The sequence below is a fragment of the Miniopterus schreibersii genome (genome assembly GCF_964146895.1).
Source record: "Miniopterus schreibersii genome assembly, chromosome: 1".
NCBI lineage: Eukaryota > Metazoa > Chordata > Mammalia > Chiroptera > Miniopteridae > Miniopterus > Miniopterus schreibersii.
The window spans coordinates 59668331-59693002 of record NC_138101.1 but is presented as its reverse complement, the minus strand read 5'-3'; the positions used below and the strand labels follow the sequence as shown (position 1 = coordinate 59693002).

Below are 24672 nucleotides of genomic sequence, written 5' to 3'. Positions count from 1 at the left end.
CACTTCCCCTGTTGTATTTTAAAGACATAAAATAAAAATGAAGGTTTAGAAAAGTTTCAAAACATTATGACTTAAAATAGCACAAAGTTTGATAACCATGTAACCTACTTTAACACTGCCATTTCAAACACACTTCAAATCATAAAACTGCTTTAAGCCAAAACATGTACACTTTGGATTATAAAAGTATGCTCACCTCCTAAATTATATTTGGATTCCTCTAGACCATAAATTATTAAAATCTCTACACTACTAAAACTTATTCAGAATCTCAAATAGGTTTTTTTGTTGTTGTTTTCATCATCACTGAGAATATGTTTTTAGTGATTTTCAGTGAGGAAAGGAGAGAGAAACATCGATGTAAGAAAAACATTAATCAGCTGCCTCCCTTACATGCCGGGATCAGGGACCGAACCCGTAACCTTCTGTTGTACAGGATTGACACTATAACCAACTGAGTCACAAGTTACCTAGCCAGGTTGACTAGGTTTTTTTACTTCAATTATTTCTACTGATATTTAACATACTAAAAATTAAAACTGAGACCTTTAAAGATTTTAGTACTTCATTTAAATCTAACTATAAAACTATTATGTTACATAATTAATATTTTAATGAAAAATATACTTGAAAAACAAAAAACTTATTGAAAAGATGGTATTTAAAAATTTTTTCATTAAATTTATTGGGCTGACATTGGTTAATAAAATTATATCGGTTTCAAGCATACAATTCTATATAATACATCATCTGTATACTGCATTATGTTCAACACCTTTTTCCATCACCATATATTCGACCCTTTTTACCTGTTTCTACCTCTCCAACCCCACTTTCCCTCTGGTAACCACCATGCTGTTGTCTGTGTCTATGAGTTTCTATTTGTCTGTCTTCTTTGTTCATTTGCCTTCAGTTTTATATCCAACATGAGTAAAATTATATGGTTATTCTTATTCCACTTAGCATGAAATTCTCAAGATCCATCCATGTTGTTGCAAATGGCAGTATTTCATCTTTTCTTATGGCTGAGTAATATATCATTGTATATATACACAAAACTGAAAAGGATAGTATTTATTTTACAAATCTACAAAATGCCTGCCATAATAGAACATAGTGGATTCTCATATCTGCTTCTATAATTACAAAAGATTCCCTATCTTTTGTAATTTGTTGTTTTGGTTGAATAGATGAAGAAAATTCAGCCTTATCGCACATATACTTAGTTGAAAAACAGGAGGAGTATTCTAATGGTCTTTTCAGATAATTATGGATATTCTTTGATACCACACCAAAACATAGGTGGTAGTTTTCTAAAGGTTAGTTGCCATGTGAAATCTGAAACAATATTAATGAAAGTTTACAACACTCATATTGAAACAATATTAATGAATGTCTCCAACTCTTACATTGAAATCCCATTGGTTTCTTGCACTTTGAATCTCTTATGCATGCAAGTTATTTACCATCAATGCATTTGGTCATTAAAAAAATTAGGTGAGAGTTATGCATACCTTTCAAATATTGATACATTTTACTGTACTATTTAAAAATACCACATTTGTCAATATCATTAACCTTATTAAAAGACTTCTTAAGTACTGGGAACCTGTCAAGCTCAAGGTGATAAAGGTTTTCCAAAATTCTAGTTTTTTCTTAAAAACTCCAACTTTATCACTGGCAAAAAATACGGTCAGTTGGTCAGTTGTTTCCCTTAAATGGCAAATTCATTTGTGAGAAAATGTCTGCTAAATATGAAAAACCAGTTTGTCGGTTCTTTCAAATAAAAAGTGTTATTCCATGAAAAAAAGTACCTTGGTCAGCTCACAACTCAGTTATACAAGTGCTTCCCTTCAAAATAATGACCAGGCTTTGTAATGTAATTCAAGTATTTTATATGTCTTTCCCATTTCATCAAGTAGAATTTTTTGTGTGTACACAAAGGCTGAGGTTTTTTTTTAAAGACTATTTTCCTGCTTTGTTATGGACATTCTTAAATGAAACTGGTACTTTTTACTTCAAGAATGTGATGGTGAAGAATACCATAACTACTGGTACATTTTGGTACTACTACTACCCTGATTCACAGATTAAAGCATCAGCTGTTTTTTTACCCACAACTGCCATTATCAGTGCAAATGTCAACACAGGAAAAAGACAAAGATGTCTTGATTGCATTATGCAAAGAGTTTTGATTTCATAGACACCCTAATAGGATATTGAGGATGCTGCTCTATTAGAATTTCAGGTATTTTCTTACTTCAAAGTAAGGTATACATTTTAATAGACTTTCGTGGACTGCCAGCTCATGACAATTCTAAAAATGTGATGGAATCTTCTGTTATAAAATGAGAAATAATTTATTTTCCATGTCAAACCAGGAAAAGTAGCTTTAAAAATGTACATGAAATAACACTAACATGCTCTACTATAACCAGTGACTAATCTAGTAAACCTAAAACTACACTTTATTAAAAATCATTCACAATCATGGTTAATATTTATTTCCTTAGAAGGAGCTAGTTTTGAGAAACTGATTTTTTCCTAAAGAACAAGAACACTATATCTAAAAGTATCTCTTCTATAAACTAAAAAGTTATAGAGCATTACATCTCAGATATACTTGTTTAATCTTATTAACTGGATAGTAAGTTGATTTTTCTAAAATAAAATATAAATAGTATATAATATCTAAGTTCATATTTATTCATTTTAGAGAGAGAGGAAAGGGAGGGGAGAGAGGGAGGGAGGGAGGGAGGAGGGAGGGGAAGAGAAAGAGAGAAAGGGAAGCACTGATTTGTTGTTCCATTTATTTATACATTCATTGGTTGCTTCTTGTATGTGCCCTGACCATGGATTGGACCCACAACCTTTGCACACTGGGACAATGCTCTGATCAACTGAGCTACCTAGCCAGGACCTAAGTTCATATTATTAAAATAAAAGTAACTACCACAACACTGAGAAAAAAGACTTATAATGTTAGTCAAATTATAGTAATTCATCAAAACTATCAGTCAATAATAATAAAAGCAGTTAAGACTTATTTAATACTACCCATATTGGCACCTGGGTCTTTTTAAAATTTTTTCCTTTCCTTTATCCCATCCCCAGTGCTCCTTGCTTGTTATTCCTTCCTCATCAGGTCTCAGCCTACATGTCACCACCCCAGAAACCATCTTTGCCTAGTCTAAGTCTCCTCTTCATTAACCCTTCAGGGTCATTATCTCACTGCATTCAACCTTCACAGCACTATTCACAATTTCTAATATTTTTTGTTTAATTTTTAATATGTTTCACTTTTCAAAGTTTCAGTTACCTGCGGTAAACCGCAGTCCAGAAAATATTCAACAGCAATTTCAAAAATACATCACCCATAAGTTTTAAATTGTGCCCTGTTCTGAGCAGCATGATGAAATCTTGTGCCTCCCTACTCAGCACCATCCCGGATGTGAATCATCCCTTTGTCCAGCTATCCATGCTGTATGCTCCCCATCCATTAGTCACTTGGTACCCGGTCTTGGTTATCAGATCGACTGTCATAGTATTGCAGAGCTTGTTTCAAGGAACCACTATTTTACTTATTAATGGTCTCAAAGTGCAAGAATAGTGATGCTGGAAATTCGTATGTGCCAAAGAGAAGCCATAGTGCTTCCTTTAAATGAAAAGGTGAGTATAGTACATTAAGATATTTTGATAGAGACTATATTCACATAACTTCTATTAAGAGTATATTGTTATAATTGTTCTACTTTATTATTAGTTATTGTTGTATGTGCCTAACTTATAAATTAAACTTTATCATAGATATGTATATATAGGGAAAACACAGTATAGACAGGGTTCAGTACTATCCTCAGTGTCAGGTATCCACTGGGGGTCTTCAAACACATCCTCTCAGATGTATACTGCATAGTCATTGCACTATACCTATCACTTGATGCACAGGAGGTATCCAGTAAACATTTGTTAAATTAACTGACTGAATCAAGAAATAAATTTCTCATTTGCAGAAAGCTGTTAGGCTATTTTCATTTGAAATGAAAGACAAACTCAGTTAACATTTATTTAGCAGATAATTCCCACTATGATGTATATCTTTATTGATTTCAGAGAGAGGAAGAGAGAGGAAGAGAGAGGGAGAGAGAGAGGGAGAGAGAGAGACAGAAACATCAATGAGAGAGTCATTGATCAGCTGCCTCCTGCACACCCCCTGCTGGGTATCAAGCCCACAACCCAGGCATGTGCCGACCAGGAATGGAGCCACAATCTTCTGGATCATAGGTCAACGCTCAACCAATGAGCCATGCCAGCCGGGCTTGATGAGTTTTAATAATAGTCAAACCTCGGTTCTGGAAAGTCTCCCATCTTGACCAAGTTGTTCACAGAAAAAAACGTCTCAGTTGTGGAACCAAACTTCAGTTTTCAATCTGACAGCCCTTTCATACTGATACTTCAAAGGAGAGAATGCTTTTGTTGCTGGCAAAATAGATTAGCACAATTTTAAAGCATAAAGAGGCCATCAAAAGTGCTAATGTTGCTAAGAGTGTGAAAGAAACAAGGATCACAGACAATTGAAGAGATAGAAAAACTGTGCTGATTTGCGTAAAGGAAAAGCAGTTAGCCATTGACAGCATTTCAGAGGCAATGATATGTCAAAAAGCGAAGATGCCCCATGCTGATCTCCTGAAAAACACCCCTAGAATGAGTGCTGAAAGTGATTCATTTAAAGCTAATAGTGGGTGGTTCGATAAACTTAAGAAAAAAAGTGTTTACTTAAAAGATTAAACAGTATATTAGACATGTACTATATACAAGAAAGGTGAAAACAATCATTTGGGGGGGCAGTCTGGGACAGATTAATTCAATTTACATTATTTCTAATGGGAAAAAATGATTTGGTTTTCGAACAAATCACTTCTGGAACAGCCTTCTGAAATGGATTAAGTTAGAGAATGGAGGTTCCACTGTAATCTGTTTCTTACTGAAGCAATGTATCTTTGTTTTATAACTGTTCCAACTATTATTGTTACATAACAAACCACCCCAAACTTACTGACATAAAACAAAAGCCATTTTATTGAGCTTAGATTCTCTGAACCAGGAATTCACAAAGGGCCCGCTGAGGATGGCTTCTCTCTGCTCCACCAGGTCTGGAGCCTCGATGCAGTCTCAAAGTTGAAGGGTGTCTCTGGGAGAGAGTCAATGGCTGAGGCTGGCATCATCTGAACCATCTGATAGTTCATTCACTCACATGTCTGGTGACGGCCCTGGAAGAACTTGACAGCTAGGACTGACCACCTGAGATCTTAAGCCTCTCCACATGGCTTGGTTTCCTCACAGCATGGCAGCCTCAGGGTCTCAGACTTAGCGCTGCAAGCAGGCCAGTGTTCCAACAGACAAGGTGGAAGCAGCACTGCCTTTTAAGACTGAGCCTAAAAAAGCACACAGTATCACTTCTGCAGCATTCTATTGGTTACCAGTCACAAGCATGCTCAAATCCAACAGGAAGTGAACTCCCCAACTCTCTGTGGGGAATACCAAATTCTAAAAGAATACGTGGGGCAAGAGACATTTCTTGTGGCAATCTCTGGAAAATATAATCTGCTACAATAACTTCTTACTCACTACATGGTTTGGTTCAAATAATACAATTAGCACTATACCCTTTTTTTTTTTTTATTGGTTTTAACCCTCAATACAAAATAATGTTTCCCAAAAATGACTGTACTTTCAGCTTTGGAAATAGAAATTAAAATTTATATGGATAGCCCTGGCAGGGTAGCTCAGTTGGTTAGAGAGTTGTCCCGATATGCCAAGGTTTCGGGTTCAATCTCTGGTTAAGGCACATACAAGAATCAACCAATGAATGCATAAATAAGTGGAACAACAAATCGATGTTTCTCTCTCTCTCCCCCTTTCTCTGAAATAAATTTTAAAAATTTAAATGGATATTATTTTATGCAATATTTACAACTACCTTGTGAAACAGGTATTGTTATTACAGGTATTTTAATAGATGAGAGTTGAATTCAGAAGCTGAATAACTTACCCAGAAAGATAAGTGCCAAAGTTGGGATAAATCCAGACATGTGTGTCTTCAAAGTCCAGATCTTTCCACTAAATAGGCAGTTTGCATAATACCATCTTAAATAAAACTCATGCAAATCTCATGCATTATCAGAACTATGCAAAGCAAGGACTACCTGTATCTTGCTTTATATAGATGTAAGCTCTTCAAGAATGAATTTATAACCCAGCCATGTTAGATAATTGTACTAGCTAACAACTGGTTACCAAAAAAAACCCCAAAAGAACACAATGAAATGTACCAGGGAGAGCTCTCTGCATTGTATCTCAAGGGTGGTACAGTGCTGAGTACATACTCTAGCTTTCAGTAAGTGTTTAATTGATTAAGTAAATGAATTCTAGGGAAAATTTCCAGGTCATTATGAGTAGTGAGCACATATATTTCGGAGAAGCTGTATTAGGTGCTAGAAAGCTGAATACAATCTATCCTCTCATTTAAATTCTTAGGCGTCAGTGTCTCTTTCGAGAATTAGGGCCTTATCTGTATCTAGTATTCATTTCTTTTATATTACTCTTCATCTACCAGTTAGAAGTGAAGCTTTTAAAAAGCAGAAAATGTGACTACCTGCACTACTTATTTTTTCACTTTCTGTAATGCCTAACATGGTCATCTTACGTTTCTGACCTGACTGCACTATGTACAAACCATATAAAAGCCAGGAAGTGTAGCACAGTGGACAGCTAGTCTTTTTTGGAGCTTAACACTACCCTCCCCAAAAATGCATTCTTACAATCAAAGGGAAATTAAGTTAATCAGCTCATGTAAATGTTCTGTCTTTGTTCTAAATAATTTTGTTTTTGAAGCCAAATACCTTATAACTCTAAAGACAAACATTTGTATTTCTGTGGAGGACAAATATACCAATAAAGTTTTGCTTTTTTCTAATGATCAGACTCATCTTTTCTACTGGAGTTAAACTGTCAAAGGGGAGTATTTTTCAGAAGAATTAAAGAAAATAGTTTTTAATATGACAAATTTCTTGTTAAAATAAAATGATTCCTGGTTTGTGTTTTCTGACTCTGAAACACAAAACCACCTATAAATTAGGGAACTCCCTAGATATTTAAAATTATTTTATAAATGTTATATAATTATTTTTATATAAATTTTTAAATAAATTTTTTAAATAATTTAAAATCATAGGATTTTATATACTTTTTATGTAATTATTTAAATTTATCATTCTTACGTTAAGAAATACTTTCTAATATGTAATAAAATAGCATTCTCAACAAACAATCCAGCAGCCCTGTACTTTGATGACTTTTTAAAATGCCACGTCATCATTTTCCCTTAAAAGTATATTTAATGCTCGAGGGCTAAAAGAAAAAAAGAAAAGAAAAATAAAACAAACCTTGGTTTTGGAGCTGATAAGTCTTTATTAGGTAACTAAGCTTGAAGGCTTCCTTATTATAATTTATATTAATTCCCTATGAAACAGGACCCCTCTACCTTCCTACCTTCCATTTTTATTTGAAATCTATTCCATGGTTCTCATTCAATAATAATAATATCTTAAGGATATACATGAAATGGAGATTTAAAGAGCTTAAGTGACTTGCCAAAGGTTATATATACTACACAAGTAAATTATGGAAGACAGAGATTCTATTCTCTCTCTCTATTTTTTAAATACTTTTATTGACTTTTAGAGAGAGAGGAAGGGAAAGGGAGAAAGAGAAACATAAATGTGAGAGCGGAACATCGATCTGCTGCCTCCTGCATGCCCCCTACCGGGGATCTAGCCCACATCCCAGGCATGTGCCCTGACCAGGGAACCGAACCAGCAACCTTTTGGTGGACCGGATGACGCCCAACCAACTGGGACACACCATACAGGGCTATCCTCTATCTTTTGATTTCTTTTATCATTCTGGCCAATTGAAAATTCAGTGTAAAGATGATTGATGACCATACGTCATATATATCACTTATTAATACTCTATCTATCTGGCTCTTGGAGGTATTTGATTTTACAGTTGTTGCTGAGATTTCTCTAATAGCTTTTGAATTACTAAGGAGTTAATTTTATTTGAAACTGTGGTAAAATTGAACCTACATTACTTTTTGAAAAATAACTCATTTATTCTAAACCTAAGAAATTATTGTGAAAATTAAATCATGCAATCATTCCTTCACGTATTGTCTATACCTGTGTCCACATTATGATGACAGCTGAGTAGAGAAAGAAATCATACGTGGCACTCTTGCAGCTGTATACTGCTGCTTGATGCTTTACAAATTGCAGTGACACAGTGTTTTGAGTACCATGTAGCACTGTCATACCACAACATTTCACTTTCACCATGACGTCAAAACAAAGTGTTACTTCAAATTTCATGAATTTAAAGTGGCATATGGATTATTTTATTATTGAATTAGATGAAAACCACTATATCATGCAAACTATAGTTATGCTAGAAAAATACAACATACAGCTACATTACTAGACTAAGCATTCATCATACTCACAGCTCAAAGAAAAGTACTCATCAGAGAAATTAGAAAATATAAACAAAGTATTTCATCACAGCAGAATGTCTTCACAAAAAGAAAAAGAGGAGAGGAGAAACAAGATAGCGGCGTAGGTAGCAGCTGCACCCGCCGCCTCCTGCAACCACATCAAAATGACAACTAAAACACAGAACCACCATCACTCAGAGCCCCCTGAAATCTGGCGGAACAGAAGCCCCACAACCAGGGAACTGAAGGAGCATCGAGACCACGAGAGGGAATCTCAGCGGCGGAGGTTTCCCAGAGGATCGAGGGGTCCCAGACCCACAGCAGGCCCCCAGCCCAGGGCTCCAGGACCAGGAAGAGACGTCCCCATAACTTCAGGCTGTGAAACCAGCGGGGACTGTCTCTGAGGGTCACGGAGGCTGCGGGAGCCCCAGCAGCTCCTCTTAAAGGGCCAGCACAGGACGCACTCAGAGGCGCTCCCTCTGAGACCCAGCGCCAGGCAGGAGCTTGAAAGGAACCTGGAACACTTGGGGAGGAACTAACCTGCCTAAATCCGGGTGAGAGGTAGAGGGGCAGCTTTCTCCCAGGCAGAGGCCGTAGCTCCTTTGGCAAGCCCTCCGTGCATACAACCGGCAGGCAGGCGCCATGTTTGAATCGCCAGCACCTGACTCACACCTTTCGCCCCGCCTGGTGATTCCCAGAGGCCCCGCCCCTCCCACCTGCAGCTCATCCAGGCCATTTCCAAGTGGCCTCTCGGGCCTCATGCTTAGGACTTTCCTAAAATCTCTCAAACAAGCAGCAGCAGGCCCCATACAGCTTGATAAGTGGCCCCAGGCCTGGCACTAGCAGCAGCCTGCACTGGCTCATAGCTTGGCCTCTCCTGGGCACCTCCAAGCCCAGCACAAGTAGCAGCCAACTACGGTTCGCTGTGTAGCTCATGCTGGGGGGCCCTGGGCAAGGCACTGGCACAGGCTGACTTTGCACCTCCCGGGAGGCCCCAGAGACAGTGCACCTGGTGGTCAGACTCAATCACCCTGGATTACAGCCCTACCACATCCACGAGTGACACTCAAGGGGTGCACTTGGTGAACACCAAAGCTCCACTGAAGTAAATCCTGCTCCACAGAGGTGTCTCCAGCACAGCAGCTCTTTGGCTGTAGTAGCAGCTGGTCCTCACAGCTGACTGGCCTGGGAGTCAATTCCTCCCAGGGACGCCAACAGCAACCAAGGCTCAACTACAGCAGGACAGTGCACACAGCCCACACAGGGGAGCACCTAGAAGGCCCAGCTCAGGTGACTGGGGAGGCTGAGCCACTGGACCCTACAGGACACCTACTACACAAAACCACTCTACAAATTCCAGGAGACACAGCAGCTCTACGTAATACATAGAAACAAACACCAGGAAGTAGCCAAAATGTGGAGGCAAAGAAACATGTCATAAAGGAAAGAACAGAAGAAATCTCTAGAAGAGGAACTAAATGAAATAGATCTAAGCAAGCTAACAGAGAGTTCAGAATTTTGTTTATCAGGATATTTAAGCAGACTATTAGGGGAATAACTGAGAAAATCGATAACATAATAAAGTACCAATTTGAAATGAAGGCTACACAAAATGAAATGAATACTTTACATGGAATCAACAGTAGAGCAGAGAACATTGAGAATCAAGTCAGCAATTTGGAACATGAGGAAACAAAAAACACCCAATCAGAAGAGCAAAAAGAAAAAAGAATCCACAAATACAAAGATAGTAGAAGGAGCCTCTGGGACAACTTCAAGAGGTTCAACATTCATATTATTGGGGTGCCAGAAGGGGAAGAAAGAGACCAAGGAATTGAAAACCTATTTGAAAAAATAATTACAGAAAACTTCCCCTACCTGGGAAAAGAAATAGACTTACAAGTCCAGGAAGCACAGAGGGCCCCAAACAAGAGGAACCCAAAGAGGCCCACAGCAAGAAACATCATAATTAAAATGACAAAGGTTAAAGACAAAGAGAGACTCTTAAAAGCTGCAAGAGAAAAGCAGTTAGTTACCTACAAGGGAGCACCCATACGACTGTCAGCTGATTTCTCAACAGAAACCTTGCAAGCCAGAAGAGAGTGACAAGAAATATTCAAAGTGATGAAAAACACAGAACTACAACCGAGACTGCTCTACCCAGCAAAGCTATCATTTAGAATTGAAGGTCAGATAAAGAGCTTCACAGATAAGAAAAAGCTAAAGGAGTTCATCACCACCAGACCAACACTACAGGAAAAGCTGTAAGAAGAAGCTAATGAACAAAAGAATCTGAGGAACTAAATAGATCCAGAGACACTGACGCATGCAAAAGACGATCATATTTCAGAGGAAAGAGGGAAGGGGGGTGGAGGGTGGGAAGAGATTAGCCAAAGAAGTTATATGCATACATGCATAACCCATAGAAACAGTTAATAACGGGGTGAAGGCCTGGAGAGGGGATGGAAGCGAAGTGGAGAGGGTCATTGGGGGGGGGGGGGGAATGGAACACCTGTAATACTCTCAACAATAAAGATAAATTTTAAAAAAGAAAAGAAAATGAAGCTACAAAGTAAGTTTTTGTGTGGCTCCTTTGTTAGCCAAGCAAGAAAAGGTGCTTACTTATGGTGAGTTAATTAAATTGTATTTTAACTATAGCAACCAAAGAAATATTGATTTTGAGAGGTTTCTTGGTTTTTGACGAGCTTACAGATATGCATGATATTGCTTAGTGTTGTTATTTTTGATAAGTCAATGCTGAGCATGAAGTGACTGAAGAATTACCCTCTATATAAACAGCCTGCATAGAACAACAATACGCAAAAATATTTTCAAAGTTGAGAAAATATCATTAGGAAAACCTGAAGTGGAATCTGCTAAGATATGTTACAACTGATGATGGTAAGTATGAGAGGAACAGAAAAAGGCTCAGCTGAATAAACTTACAAAGCTTGTGAAAAACATCAGGTGTTTAAAGCCTATGGTCCTTCATTATATTATTCATCAGCAGGCATAAAATATTTTAAACTATCATGTATTATCCAACTGGTAGTATCAACTTAATTCACACTCAAGATACAACTATCGTCAATTCTGTGCACTTTGACTAAGAAAAAGAAGCTGAATGTCCTGACTTTCCTTACCACTCAGCAGTTTAATGGCTTAGATGTAGAGTTTTACTGTGATTTGAGCTTAAGGGGGAGATTAAAATTTCTGAAAAATAAAAAAAGCCTCAACCATTATTATCAAACAATGAATGGCTTTGGGAATGAGATTTTGTAGCGGATTTGATAATATTTCCTAGAATTTGACCTGAAAGTCAAGGCAAAACAGTGCTTGTATGGGAAACTCAGACTATGTTAAGTCATTTTGACAACATTGTTTGAATCACAAATAATAATCAATCTGCTTTATAGATTTTTTGTGCCATCAAAACTTAAAGCAAGACAAGATATCCATGTTTTTACAAGTTTGCAACAGACGTATTTTGAAAGCTCCACTACAGTCCCAGCAGTATTTTTCAAACCTCATTTAAAGTGCCAAAGAAACTTCCATATATCTAAATGCATTTAAGTATGCAATTAAGGAACTTCTACTTAACTTTCAATTGGAAATGATTAATCTGTAATGTAATAGCATACTAAAGGGCAAATAGTAAGAGAAGTACCTAAAAGAATTATATAAATGCCTTCCATGTAATTAATATGCTCATTAAAATCATATGCCTGTGGACTAATAGCAATACTTACCTGTGTGAAAACATATTTCAAAGACAAAGTTCATAAAATCACATTACAATCTGCGTTAACAAGTAAAATCTGCAATCAATGTTGATGCTAGGGGAACTCTGAATCCCAATTAAGTAAGATGCAATCTCAGAAAAAGAATTTTAGTCTTTGTGTTCAATTAATGTTATATTTTGAATTTCAGCAATAAAAAAACTTGTGGATAGTCTCTATTTTATCTATGTAATATCTTTGATCTTGCCTCTTGGCCTGCAGAAAGCCTAAAATGCTTATCATCTGGTCTTATGTAAAAGGTTTGCATACTTCCTCTCCACAGTGGGTGGTGCCATTCAAAGTGCAGCAATATCTGGGAATGTCTTGACAACACAAATTATTGACTCACCCCACACCTACTGAATCAGAATGTCTGAGGGTGGGCCCAATAAATTTTTTTCCCAGTGAGCTCTCCAGGTGATTTTTATGCAACCTGAAGTTTGAGAACCACGCTCTTAAACAGGACTTTAGAGACTGAGTTGCACCCCCTTGAATAAATTATTTCATCCTCTGAGTCAGTAAAATGAGGATAGTGTCATCCACTTCATAGAATTGTTGACAGGAATAAAGTTAAAATTTAAAAATATTAAAAACAATAAAGCTAAATATAACTGATATCAATAATTCTTAATAGTAATAAGCGGTAATTATTAATCCAATGGTGTACTTACTGGGGACCCCCTTATACCAGCCCATGAGATATGATTACTAAGTTTTCAGAAACTTTGTGAGGCAGTTATTATAACAGCCATTACTCAAAACTCATTACTAATTATTTTATTACATTTTACTTTTATCTGTGCTCATGAGGTTATGCCTATATTATATTCTATGTAATGGAATGCTGCATCTCATCTCATCTCTTCCCAACTACGCATTCACAGGAAATCAATCACCACCACAAATGAGATTTTTGAAGAAGTGCTTTGGGTTAAATATTAACCAGCATACCTCTGGTTATAATTATTAAAAATTACACAATAATTCAGTTTTTAGCTCAATGAGTTTGAATTAATTATGCATGTAGAGATGTCTAATAATCTACTAGATACAAAGATACAGCCCAGATGTGTGTGTGTGTCTTCCTGACCACTATGAGTGGATATTAAAATTAGGTAATTCTCATGGCTACTGTGGTGACACCAATAACTCCAGAACAACCAAGTTCAAATTCAGGTGGTCTGGAATCTCTGGAGAGAGCAATCACAATACTTCTTCAAAGGCAGCTAGAAGTTCCAACATTCCACTGTGCAAGTTAAAACTCTATGGTTCTCAAAATGAATTAAGGATATTATCGCTTTCCAAATAATTGTATTAGAGATTTCAGAATAGGACTCTCCAAGGATAGAGATTTTAGCCTTTCTCCCATATGAAAAAAATGGGCATATACAAAATATAATGCCAACATAAGAAAATTATTGAACCAGTCAATGTGTCATCTATGCTCTTTTTAAAAAATTAATTTTAGTGATTACCAGCTTACAGAAATATTTTATCACTCTACTTTGACTTGCAAAGTGCAAGTAAAAGTACTATTTTTTATTATTTATACATGAAACCACTCTTGGACTTAAAAACACAAGGGAAAAAAACACATCTATATTGCTAAATACATATTTACAGAGAAAAAAACTCCAAGAATTAAGAGTATTAGAGACATACATATAACCAGAGAAATTCCAAATTTACTAAGACTAATTAGTAAATAAAAAGGGATAAAACCATTCACCAGTAAAGATATCCTTTATGCAAAATGTCATGTCAAATTATAAAGCCATTCCTAAACTCGCTCTGCATGACAGATAATTGCAAAAATAAAAGTTACCATACTAAGTCAAAGACATGTGAAAGAAATGTGAGGCACTATGGTGAGATTACAAATTATTCTCTGGAAAGAAAACAGCTTGTATCTTTCCATGTAAAGTGCAACATCCTTAAAATGTTAAAGAAATCTATGGTAATTTACAGATCTTTCAACAGGACAAGGAATTGCGCATGACCATACACAGTCAATTCTATTTCCACTTACTCATTATCACTTAGCCTTCATAACTAACCTCCGTATTTACCACATCTCATAAAACTGCTTTTTAAAAATATATATACTGGGTAATATACCAACCAAACCACATCTACTTAAGAGTCTTTTCTCAGTCCTTATCACTCTGACTGTTCTGAAGCAACAAACTTTTTGATGATTGGCTCTTTCTTGAAACCAACTATAGGCCAATTCTAGTCTTTCACTCCTACCTACTTCTGTCTTTTTCAGTGTTAAATGATTACACTCCTTTCCCCTAACTACAGGGCATTCCTCAAGTCTTACTTTGGACAAATATTCTTCTTTTTCTTTGTTGACTCTCATCCTCCCACCTAACTTCAAATATCATAGCAGGATATTTGTGGGTAACTTCCAGATCTTTAGTTGGAATCTTCTCGAAAGTTAAAATAACTATCTGTTAAATACTTTGTACCTTGTTTCAGTCAGTCAGTAAATTTTTACTGCATAGTTGCTATGGCCAGACAGTAGTGTTAGAAACGTATTCAAAACCTAATATGAAAGTCTTTGTCATCAAAGAGCAGATAATCTAAATGGCAGACCAAAAAGTCCAACTCAAATGGTCCAAAATTGACTATTCCTGTTTCTTTATCCAATGGCTTAAATATATTCACAGACTGCACATTCTCATTACTGCTAAGGTGATAATGTATGACTCTTTCTCAACTCCAGATCGACTGGTTGCCAAGTTAATCCTGTTCTTTACTTACAGTATTCTATTCCCATTGCCTGAGCCTAGTTCAGACCATTAAATATTTTCACCCAAACTGCAACAACTACCTTCTGAATCTTCCCAATTCACTACATAAAAATGTTTAATAGTCCCTCAACAGACAATTCAAATCCAAAAACTTCTTCAACTTGGCATTTACAGTTCTCCATTACCTGGTCTTTACCTATTAATACTTTTTCATCTCTGCCACCCACTATTTCCTTACCTTTTGCTCCAGCCAAACATGGCTATTCAGTCATATTTGGAAACTCCTTGAATGTTCCCAGCCTATCTTCATTTATGTCATTTCTCTTCTCCCACCCCCAACCTGATTAAGTCTCCATTCATTTGTACCTTTCAGAAACTTACCCAACCTTTGGTTCAAGTAACATCATTTTTCTAAAATCTTCAATACACCTTGACTCTGTAATATATGTAAAGGCTATTTTTAATATCATTTTTACTCTATTTCTACTATAGTCACCTGTGTATGTTACATTCTTCCTGTTAGGACTTAAAAACACAAGGGAAAAAAGACATCTATATTGCTAAATATATATTTACAGGAAAAAACAAAACTCTAAGAATTAAGAGTAAAATTAGAGGCATGCATATAACTAGAGAAATTCCAAATTCACAAAAACCAATTAGTAAATAAAAAGGCATAAAACCATTCATCAGTAAAGATATCCTTTATGCAAAATGCCATGTAAAATTATAAAACCATTCCTAAACTCACTCTGAAATATGAATGTCTTACTCATCTGTCCTCCCACAGTACATTGCATATGGCTGATATTCAATAAATAGTGAATACATGTTTAATTTACAATAGAATATATACATAAAATAACAGCATGGTCCATAAAATTACATAGGATGTTTCCTTCATTTTCTTATGGAGAAAAATCACTGGCAAGAGACTATCTTTTTTAAAAGTCACCTTAATTATTTTTTGGAAAGACAGATTAAAAAGTGATTTTTCCTCTAACATTAATCAGTATACCTTCCACCTCTTATGTGCACATGAGTAGTTAATAAAAACTTCCTTAGCTCAGAATATAAAATTGCTTTCAAGGTTTCAATTTTACATTATTGTATGTATCTACTGATCATACGCTCAACTGTCTTACCATTGAAAACAGTAGTGTAGAAGGAAATGGCCTGTCTGGAGGCTGCCCCAAAACTCATACCACTGAGACAACCCAACTTTTTTTTTAGAGGAGCAGTCATAGTATAATTATACTTCTCAGTTTTGCTTCCTCCACACCTCCATTACATCTACCAACCCAAATGTTTGTTTAGAGCCCATACATCCAGGTTCACAAGTTAAAAATAATACATTAGTTTTAAATTAAACAATTCACCAAAGATTTACTGAATACCTACTATGTGGAAAGCACTGTTGGGGACACAAAAATTAATAAGGCAACTCTCATTTTCTGGAACTCATGACTAAATGCATAACACAGACACATAAACAGCTCCATTATAAAGCAGATTATGTAAGTGCTAAAAAGCTTCCAACAAGGTACAGAGCTCTATGGAGAGAGAGATTAATTTAATCAAAGAGTTATCTGAGAAGCTTCAAATGAGAGATGGGTTTCTATTTGGTCTTTTTAAAATCAAGCAATAACATTCAAGATTTTCAATATTAATTATTATTTGAGTAAATAATTTCATTTGTTTTAAGTATTTTTATTCACTAGAATCACAACAGAATTGGATTTTTCCCATTGAAAAGGTACTGATTCAACATGTAAGTTAAAATTTTAGTTAAATGGATTTTTTTAGTTCACCTTGAAACATGGAAAAATGTATTTTACAGACAAAACTGGTGGCCTATATTTGAGAAGAAAATCTTTGTATGTTCAAGGGAAAGACATAATGTATCCAATAATTTATATTAATAATTACTTAAAAATTACACTCTCAGAGAAAAACTAAGTACATATAAATAGGCCACCCAATTTTTAAAGAAATCTGTTCAGCAGACCAATAGTACATCAAAAGGGAAAATACTGAATAAATGAAAATAAAATTCAGGGCCCTATATTCATTTTTCATTCATACCACCTCCTCCTGCAACACTGGCTTCTTCCAGATATATGGCCAAAGGTCTGAATCAGACCTTGAAGCATTTGCTTTTCAAGTAAGCTCCATGGACACCATTTCTAGATTTAGATACTTCCTTGAAGATTCTGAGTTGCCATGACCTAACACTGGGTATGCTGAACACTGTAGGACAGATGAAAGGACCACACTCATTTCAGCTTAAAATAACTTGCACAGAGGGGTGGCGAAAATCCGAGTTGACAGATGCCTATGGAGTACATTTTAAAAAGAGGAAATTATGATAAGACAGGAGTGAAAGCCAACTGGGGAACATGTAGAAATTAGTATGGTATTCCCAATTGCTACCATTTAAAAAAAAAAAACTTCCAGCTTTTAATTACATTACAGAATTCACCAGACGTTTTTGTAATTACTGAACTTAACAGTTAAGCAACAAATTAGGAAAAAAATGTTAGGAAATTTATATGTAGTTTTACAAAACATATTTGCATTTAAATATTTCTTTAAAACCAGTCTCTTCAAATTAACTATACAAAGGAACTAAAATCAGATTATGTAGATTTAGGCAGGGGAAGCTGGGGACGAATAACTAATTTAAGTTTGGTAACGGGCTATCAGGTGCAGTTTCCTGCTACAGTGGACAGGCGAAGAAACCCAGTAAATGGGTTGAGCTCGGGAATATTTGCACGTTGTAGTCACCCAACAGCAGCCAGCGGCTCTCCATCCATCCTTCCTCACGTTCCTCGTGGCTTCTGACAAGTCATCCTTTCAACCTATGGGGTTGTCCGCTCTCCCCAAAAGAAAATAATTTCCATGCAGGTGGTAAAATCACCCTCGCAAACTACTTGCTCACACTTCCCCGCCTTGGAATGAGCCGTCCCCAAGATGGGGAAAGGTCGCCTCGCCAGGGAAGTTCCGTGAAGTGGTCTTTCTCGCGGTCCGACCCGAGCTCGCAGCCCGGCAGACGCGGGGGGAAAGGAAGCGGGCGGCCTGCGGGGGAAAGGAAGCGGGCGGCCTCGGGAGAACGGCGGATGGGGCAAAGGATGCGAGCCCTCGAGGCAGGCTCCGCGGTGCCCCGGCACCGGCTCCGGCAGGAAGAATGGAGGAGGGGAGGCGAGGCGGCGAGGTGCGGGCGAGGCGGCGAGGTGGGCGGCGGTCCGACCCCGCGGTCCCGACCCACCCCGCGCTCGGGACCCTCCCAGCCCGCGGACCCGGCGTGCGTTCCGCGTGCGCCGACTCTCCCCGGAGGAAGAGCCGCTGTCTCACACCCGGAGAAAGGAGAAATCCGGCAACTTTGCACGAGAAACGCTTCCCACCCTGCAACACGCCGAGAGAGAGAAAAATGTCAGGCGATGACGGGGGAGGAAGGGTGACTTACCCATGTTCCTTCCGAGGGTGAGGAGCCGGCGGGGCGAGGCGAAGGTCTCCGGGGCTGGCGGCGCGGCGCTGTGTCCTCCCTCTACCTCGGTTTCTCCCGCAGCCAGGGAGGGACCCGCGGGGGACCGCCGCCGGGGAGGAGCAGCTGCTACTGCTGCTGCTGCTGCAAGCGGCGCGGCCGCGGCGGGGACGAGCGGCAGGGGGCGGGGCGGGGCGGGGCGGGGCGGCAGGCGCAGCCTGCGGCGGGCGCGGCTCCGAGCGGGCGGGCGGGCGGCCGGAGCGCGGAGGCGGCCAGAAGAGCGCCCGCCCGACGCGCGGCCCTGAGCGCCCCGCCCTCCCCTCCGAGCATGCTCAGTTCCTTCCTGTTTTTGTGTGTGTGTTTTTTTTTTTCCTCCGGTGGCCCGCGACTCTGAGCGTGCGGGTGGGCGTGTGTTTGCGGGAGGGCTGCCGGCGCGGCTGAAGAGCTGGCTGGTGACCGCCTGAGGGGCGGAGGGTGGGCCGAGAGCGGGCGGCGCCCTGCCATCCTGAACTCCGGAGTAGTGCCATCGGCTCGCCCCGGGCTCGCTGCCGCTCGGCCAACCCGCACCCGGAAAACGGGCCCGCGATCGTTGCAGGACAGCGCGGCCGTTCGGGCGGGAGTTTCCCGGAGGCGGAGGCGCTGGGCCGCCTCGGGCTGGCCGGACGGTGGGGAGGCGAAGCGGGCATTGTGCAGGGAGCTGGGGCGGGCGTCTCGGCGACGAGGCCGCGGCGTCTGGAGATACTTGGGGACTGCCGGTCTCGCAGCAGCCGGGGCCCTTGGGAGGGGGCTTATTATTAGCGGGCTTATCAGTGGGACAGTTCAGGCTGTCCTGGCCGTGGCTAGTTTAAAAACAGAGGTCCGGGCAGCCGAGGAGAGTGACCGACGCAGGATTTCCTACGGGAGAGTGTCCTCCTCCCTCCGTTCCTCGGAGGACGCCTAAGAAGCCATTTAACGGGGAGCGCCTTCGGCGTCGGGCTCCACCCTACCGGGGGTGTGCCCAGCGCCGCCCCACTCCTTTTGAACGCGGGAGGAAAATAAAAGTCCGGCTGCGGTGGCTGCGGCCCCGCGGGGTCGACCGGCCGGAGTTCCCTCGGCCCGCGCCGGCTCCCGGCACCTCCCCGCTGCGGGGAAAACCTGCGCCGAGCGCTCGCTTCCGAGGGCTCCCGACCGGGCATGCGCGCAAGGGGGGCGGGTTCTCGGCTCGTCGCCCGGAGGGCGGAGGACCCGGGGAACCTTCCCGTCTCCGCAGCGCGGTCTCGCCCTGGCTCCTCCTCGGTCGGGGGAAGTCCGCCGCCCAACCTGTGGGAGGGAGCAGCTGAGTAGGTAAATGGAACTTTCACTTCCAATGCAATCTTGAGCAAAGGTGCTTTTTACCCTCTTCATCCGTGGCTGCCTCTTACAGTTAGATCTGAAACAAAGCGCAGTCGTTAAAAAGAGGCTTGGTAAAACAAGAAAATAACATTTAACTGCAGAAGCCAAAACTATAAAACTTTCCTGATGCACAAGACAAGACAAGCCAGGCAGCTCACTCATGTGCTGCACTACCCTTTCTGTGACGTTAGGATGAACTTTCTCTTTGCCTCAAAATAATCTTAACAACGCTGAGTTGGTTTCCTAGGGCTACAGTAACAAAGGACCACAACCTGGGTAGTTTGGAACAAGAGGACTGGATTGTGTCACAGTGCAAGAGGCCAGATGGCTGAAACCAAAGTGTTGGCAGACCGCGCTCACCGAAGGCACTCAGGAAGGATCTCTTCCAGGCTTCCACCAGCTTCTGGTGGCCCTTGGCTTGTAGCGAAACTCCAACCTTCACATGGCAGGGCTGTTCCAATTTTCCTTTTTCTTAAGGACACCAGTCAGATTAGGGGCCCAACTACTATAGGGGCCCAACTACTATAATATGACCTCATCTTTAATTATTCGGCAGTGACCGCATTTCCAAGAAGGTCAGTCCGAGACACTGGTGGTTAGGACCTCGGCATGTGAATTTGCAGGGGACATGATTCAATACGTAGCACAGGCCAGTGCAGGACCCACGCCCCACATTCATTCTGCACCTCTCCAGAAGGCCACCCGGGCCTCTGTGTTGCTGTTCATTTTTTATCTTCCTTCCTCTTGCCTTAACCTTCATTAATCTCGTCCATATCCTCAGGTTCACTTGTTTCATTTTTCCTGCTGCTGCTTTTTCTAATTATGTATTACAATACTTTCTAAGAGCATCTTCTACCTTTCGTTTGGATGTACGGATTGAAACTAGCAGAAGCAGGTGGTGCAGCTTTGTGACCTCCCACCTGATGCTAATTTAAGTGCCTTTTTTGTTATGCTTGAGTCCACAAGCCCATCCCCTCAGCCCTCCTACCAATTAAGACCACACAGGGCTGTCCAGGCGCGCCACAGGCAGTGCATCCCAATGTAGTAGTGTGTAACCACAGTGAGATGTCCTGCAGTAGTCCCCCCTTACCCTCAAGGGATATGTTCCAAGACCCCCTGTGGATGCCTGAAACCACTGATAGTACCAAACCCTATATATACTATGTTTTTTCCTCTATCTATCTACCTATGATAAAGTTCACTTTATAAATTAGGCACAGGAAGAGATGAACAACTAATAATAAAATAGAACAATTATAACAATATACTGTAATAAAAGTGATGTGGATGTGATGTGGTCTCTCTCTGATAACCAATCTGATCATTGAGATGACCACTAAGTGACTAATGGGTGGGGAGTGCAACAGTGTGGATATGCTGGACAAAGGGATGATTCACATCCTCGGTGGGATGGCACAAGATTTCATCATGCTACTCAGAGCACAATTTAAAATTTATGAATTGTTTAATTCTGTAATTTCCCATTTAGTATTTGTGTACCCTGGTTAACTGCAGGTAATTGAAGCTGAGGAAAGTGAAACCTCAGATAAGAGAGACTACTGCACTGACTGCTGCTTGCAGAAGTGGACTGGTGGAATGCTTCTCCCTTCACACACAACATTAGTTCCCCTCCCTTTCTTTTCCTATTACAGGAATATAACTTATCTCATATATTTACTTTCTTATTTTTTTATTCAAAAGTCGCCTGCATGGGTCTTGACCTAGTCATTTTATCTAAAATTTCAACACTCTCTTCCACTTCATATCCCCACTTCCATACTTTATTTTTTCCTTAGCACTTATCACTAAGATATATTTTGTTTATTGGCTGTCACCCCCATTAAATTTAAGCTAGCCAAGGGCTGAACTTTTTGTCTGCCTTATTTGCCATTATATCCCCAGTGCCAGAACAATGCTAGCACATAAAAATATATAGTATAAATGAAAGTCTTTTTATTCTTTGTTAATAAAAATGTTGTTAATATATTTTTTAATCTTCACCCAAGGGTATGTTTATTGATTTTAGAGAGAGAGGGACGGGGAGATAGAGAAAGAAACATTAATTGGTTGCCTCCTGTATGGGCCCCAACCCGGGGATCAAACCCACAACCTAGGTATGTGCCCTGATCTGGAATCAAACCCTCAGCCTTTTTGGTATATGGAACAGTGCTCCAAACAACTGAGCCACCTGGCTGCTGCAGTATTTTTAATCAACTCTAGCACCTCACCAAGTAAACATAGTTATCCAATAACATTTATAATGATGATAATGATATAGCTACTGCATTGTGTCTTTGGCTATGAGCCCTCCACTGGGTAGAGTCTTGTCTTTGTACTTTTTATGCATCTATTCACTCAAAAGAGATTTGTCGAGTGCCTATTATGTATCAGGTGCCATAATAGGATCTAGAGATACAAAATAAACTATAGCCTCTGCCCTCAAAAATCTTATATATTAGAAAAATTGCATTGATGATACTTCTAGTCATTGGTCACATAAATAGCTAGAAAATATTCACCTGATATCAAAAGAGTTTTCCAGAAATAAATCTACTGGTGCCTATGTTCCATGTTAGGCAGTGATTAGGATGTGATTAGGCCTGCTACAAAATAAAGGAGGAAATTCTGGCCCAATGCAGACATTTTCAAATTCTAACTAAAATATATATATTCATAAAGTATCACAGATTTATTTCAATAACAGGTTATTGTTGAAAATTGGTTTATGACAACCCAATAGCTTTTGGGGATACAGAGAGGATCAAGGAAACTGTTTTTTAGAGAGGATTAGAAGCGTTACATTGTGGCAAGGTTTATAACAAAACTTGCCTCATTGATGCATGTAACCTTACAGAGGTTAGAAGGTGATCTAAATTCTTTATAGAAAATGTTTTGAGAGGGGCAGGGAGAAAGGAAGTAGAAGGAAAAGGAAGAATGTTCTTTAAAAGAACAGTAGGGAAACAACTGCCTCTTCTTCACCGTGATACTCTGAATATCATTTAAGGGAATCTCACTGGAGTAGTTAACTGAACTTTGCAGTGATAAAAATGATTTAGCAGTGAACAGTCTTCTGCTTAAACTCTTTTTTTAAGAGGTCTCGGTGAGGTTAGGCTAGTCCAGGCTGAATAACTGAAAAGTCTTAACCCCTGACTCGCTGTAACCCTATCCCCCCCACCTCTCGTTTACTTAATATATTAACCATTTTCTAAATCTTATGAAATCGAAAATTTTTTTCATAGTCTATCACCTCAAACTGATCAATGTCTACATATTTCAAAGAAATATATACCTAGATTGTATACATTTTTTTAGATAGGATAAAACACTTCACTGGAACCTGCAAGCAATTCATGGATAGAGTGAGGTATACATTCCATTCCTCCTAGGGAAAGGGAAAAGGTCATGGGACAAAAGTGGACAAGTAAGAGACTAAATCCTGTAGGGTTCAGTGACTGAGGTGAGGTATTGGACATTATCCAGAGGGCAGCAGGGAGTCACTGGAGGGTTTTAAGTTTGAAAATTACATAGTTTATATTTTAGTAGTTGCAGAGTGGAAAGTGGCTAAGAATGGGGTCTAGATTAGAGGCTGGGAGACTGTTAGGATACTGTTGTAATATTTCTGGCATGAGTTGAACTAAAATAGAAACAATGGGAATAGAGAGCAATGGACAGACTTGAGACATATTAAGAAAGTGGTATTGGCTTGGCGATTGATTAGATGTGTAGTATCATTTGTGTCAAGTTACATAACAGCACTGTGTGGGAGGTATGATTATCTCAGCTATACAAATTATGAAAGGTGTTCAGTGAGGTTAAATAATTTAACTTAGGATCTGTAACTAATTAATAAATGAAACAGAAGTAAAATCTAAGATTTCCTAATTCAAACTCTCACTGCAATAATATGTATAATATTTTGCACGACCTCAACAGGCGAAAAAATAATACTGCTTTGTAAAAATATCTTTATGTGAAGCAAGAGTTTCACAGGCAAATTTAACTCAGTTCTTCAAGAGTTCATTAGTGAGATATCAACTCAGAGAAAAATGAGATATCAGTTTACAGGCATCTTACTGAGTTTTCTCACTTAATTTTATCTCCCACATTTCATTATAATGAGGAAATACTGCCAAAGTAAAATAATAGGTGGCTTGAGAACACCAAGAGACCTAATGGTTGAGGCTATTATCAAAGAGGGACAGTTCAAAATACAAGAATGCTGAGTCCCATTCCACCTCTAACTAACTCTTTGGCAGTTAATTTGTCTTTGGGAGCAGTTCACTTTGTCTCTGACTCTCAAATTTCTTCTTTGTAAAAATTGAGTGATATTATGGCTGTCAAGGGGAGAAACCATGAACTGTCTTTCAAATTTAAGGAATATTTTTCTCATTACGCCTGGTTCTAATAGAGGCATTTAGTTCTACTGCTTGAACTTATCTGTACTCTCCACCCCACCTACCCACATATGCACATCCTCACAGACTGAAAACATTCCATTCCTCCTACTCTGGACTGGCCTGCAGCAAAACTGGGGAAGTAATTGAAATTAGTCTGATGCTCTTAGGATTATTTATGTGACAGAAACTCTCATGTAATACTAACATCTAATACTAACCACATGAGTTAGGTATTTTACAGATAAGGAAATGGAGAGTCAAACTATTTTAATTAATTTGCCTAATGTCACATGACCAGTAAAAGGTAAAGCTGGAATTTGAACCAAGCCTG

The 24672-nt window shown here is 39.4% G+C and overlaps 1 protein-coding gene across 6 annotated transcripts in view; it reads right to left on the bottom strand.

Moving 5' to 3' along the window:
- RAP1GDS1 (Rap1 GTPase-GDP dissociation stimulator 1) overlaps window positions 1-18751 on the bottom strand; it is a 130790-nt gene extending 112039 nt beyond the window's left edge. For 3 of the 6 annotated variants that reach the window (XM_081138940.1, XM_081138938.1, XM_081138939.1), the window contains exon 1: window positions 18556-18725. Coding sequence is in view for 5 of the 6 variants with exons in the window: in XM_081138938.1 (XP_080995064.1) it covers window positions 18556-18559 (4 nt within the window). In the remaining variant the exon portion in view is untranslated. Of the gene's footprint in view, window positions 1-18555 lie in introns of all 6 variants that reach the window. The other 3 variants (XM_081138936.1, XM_081138937.1, XM_081138942.1) reach the window with 2 other exon arrangements.
- Window positions 18752-24672: the final 5921 nt, after the last annotated feature.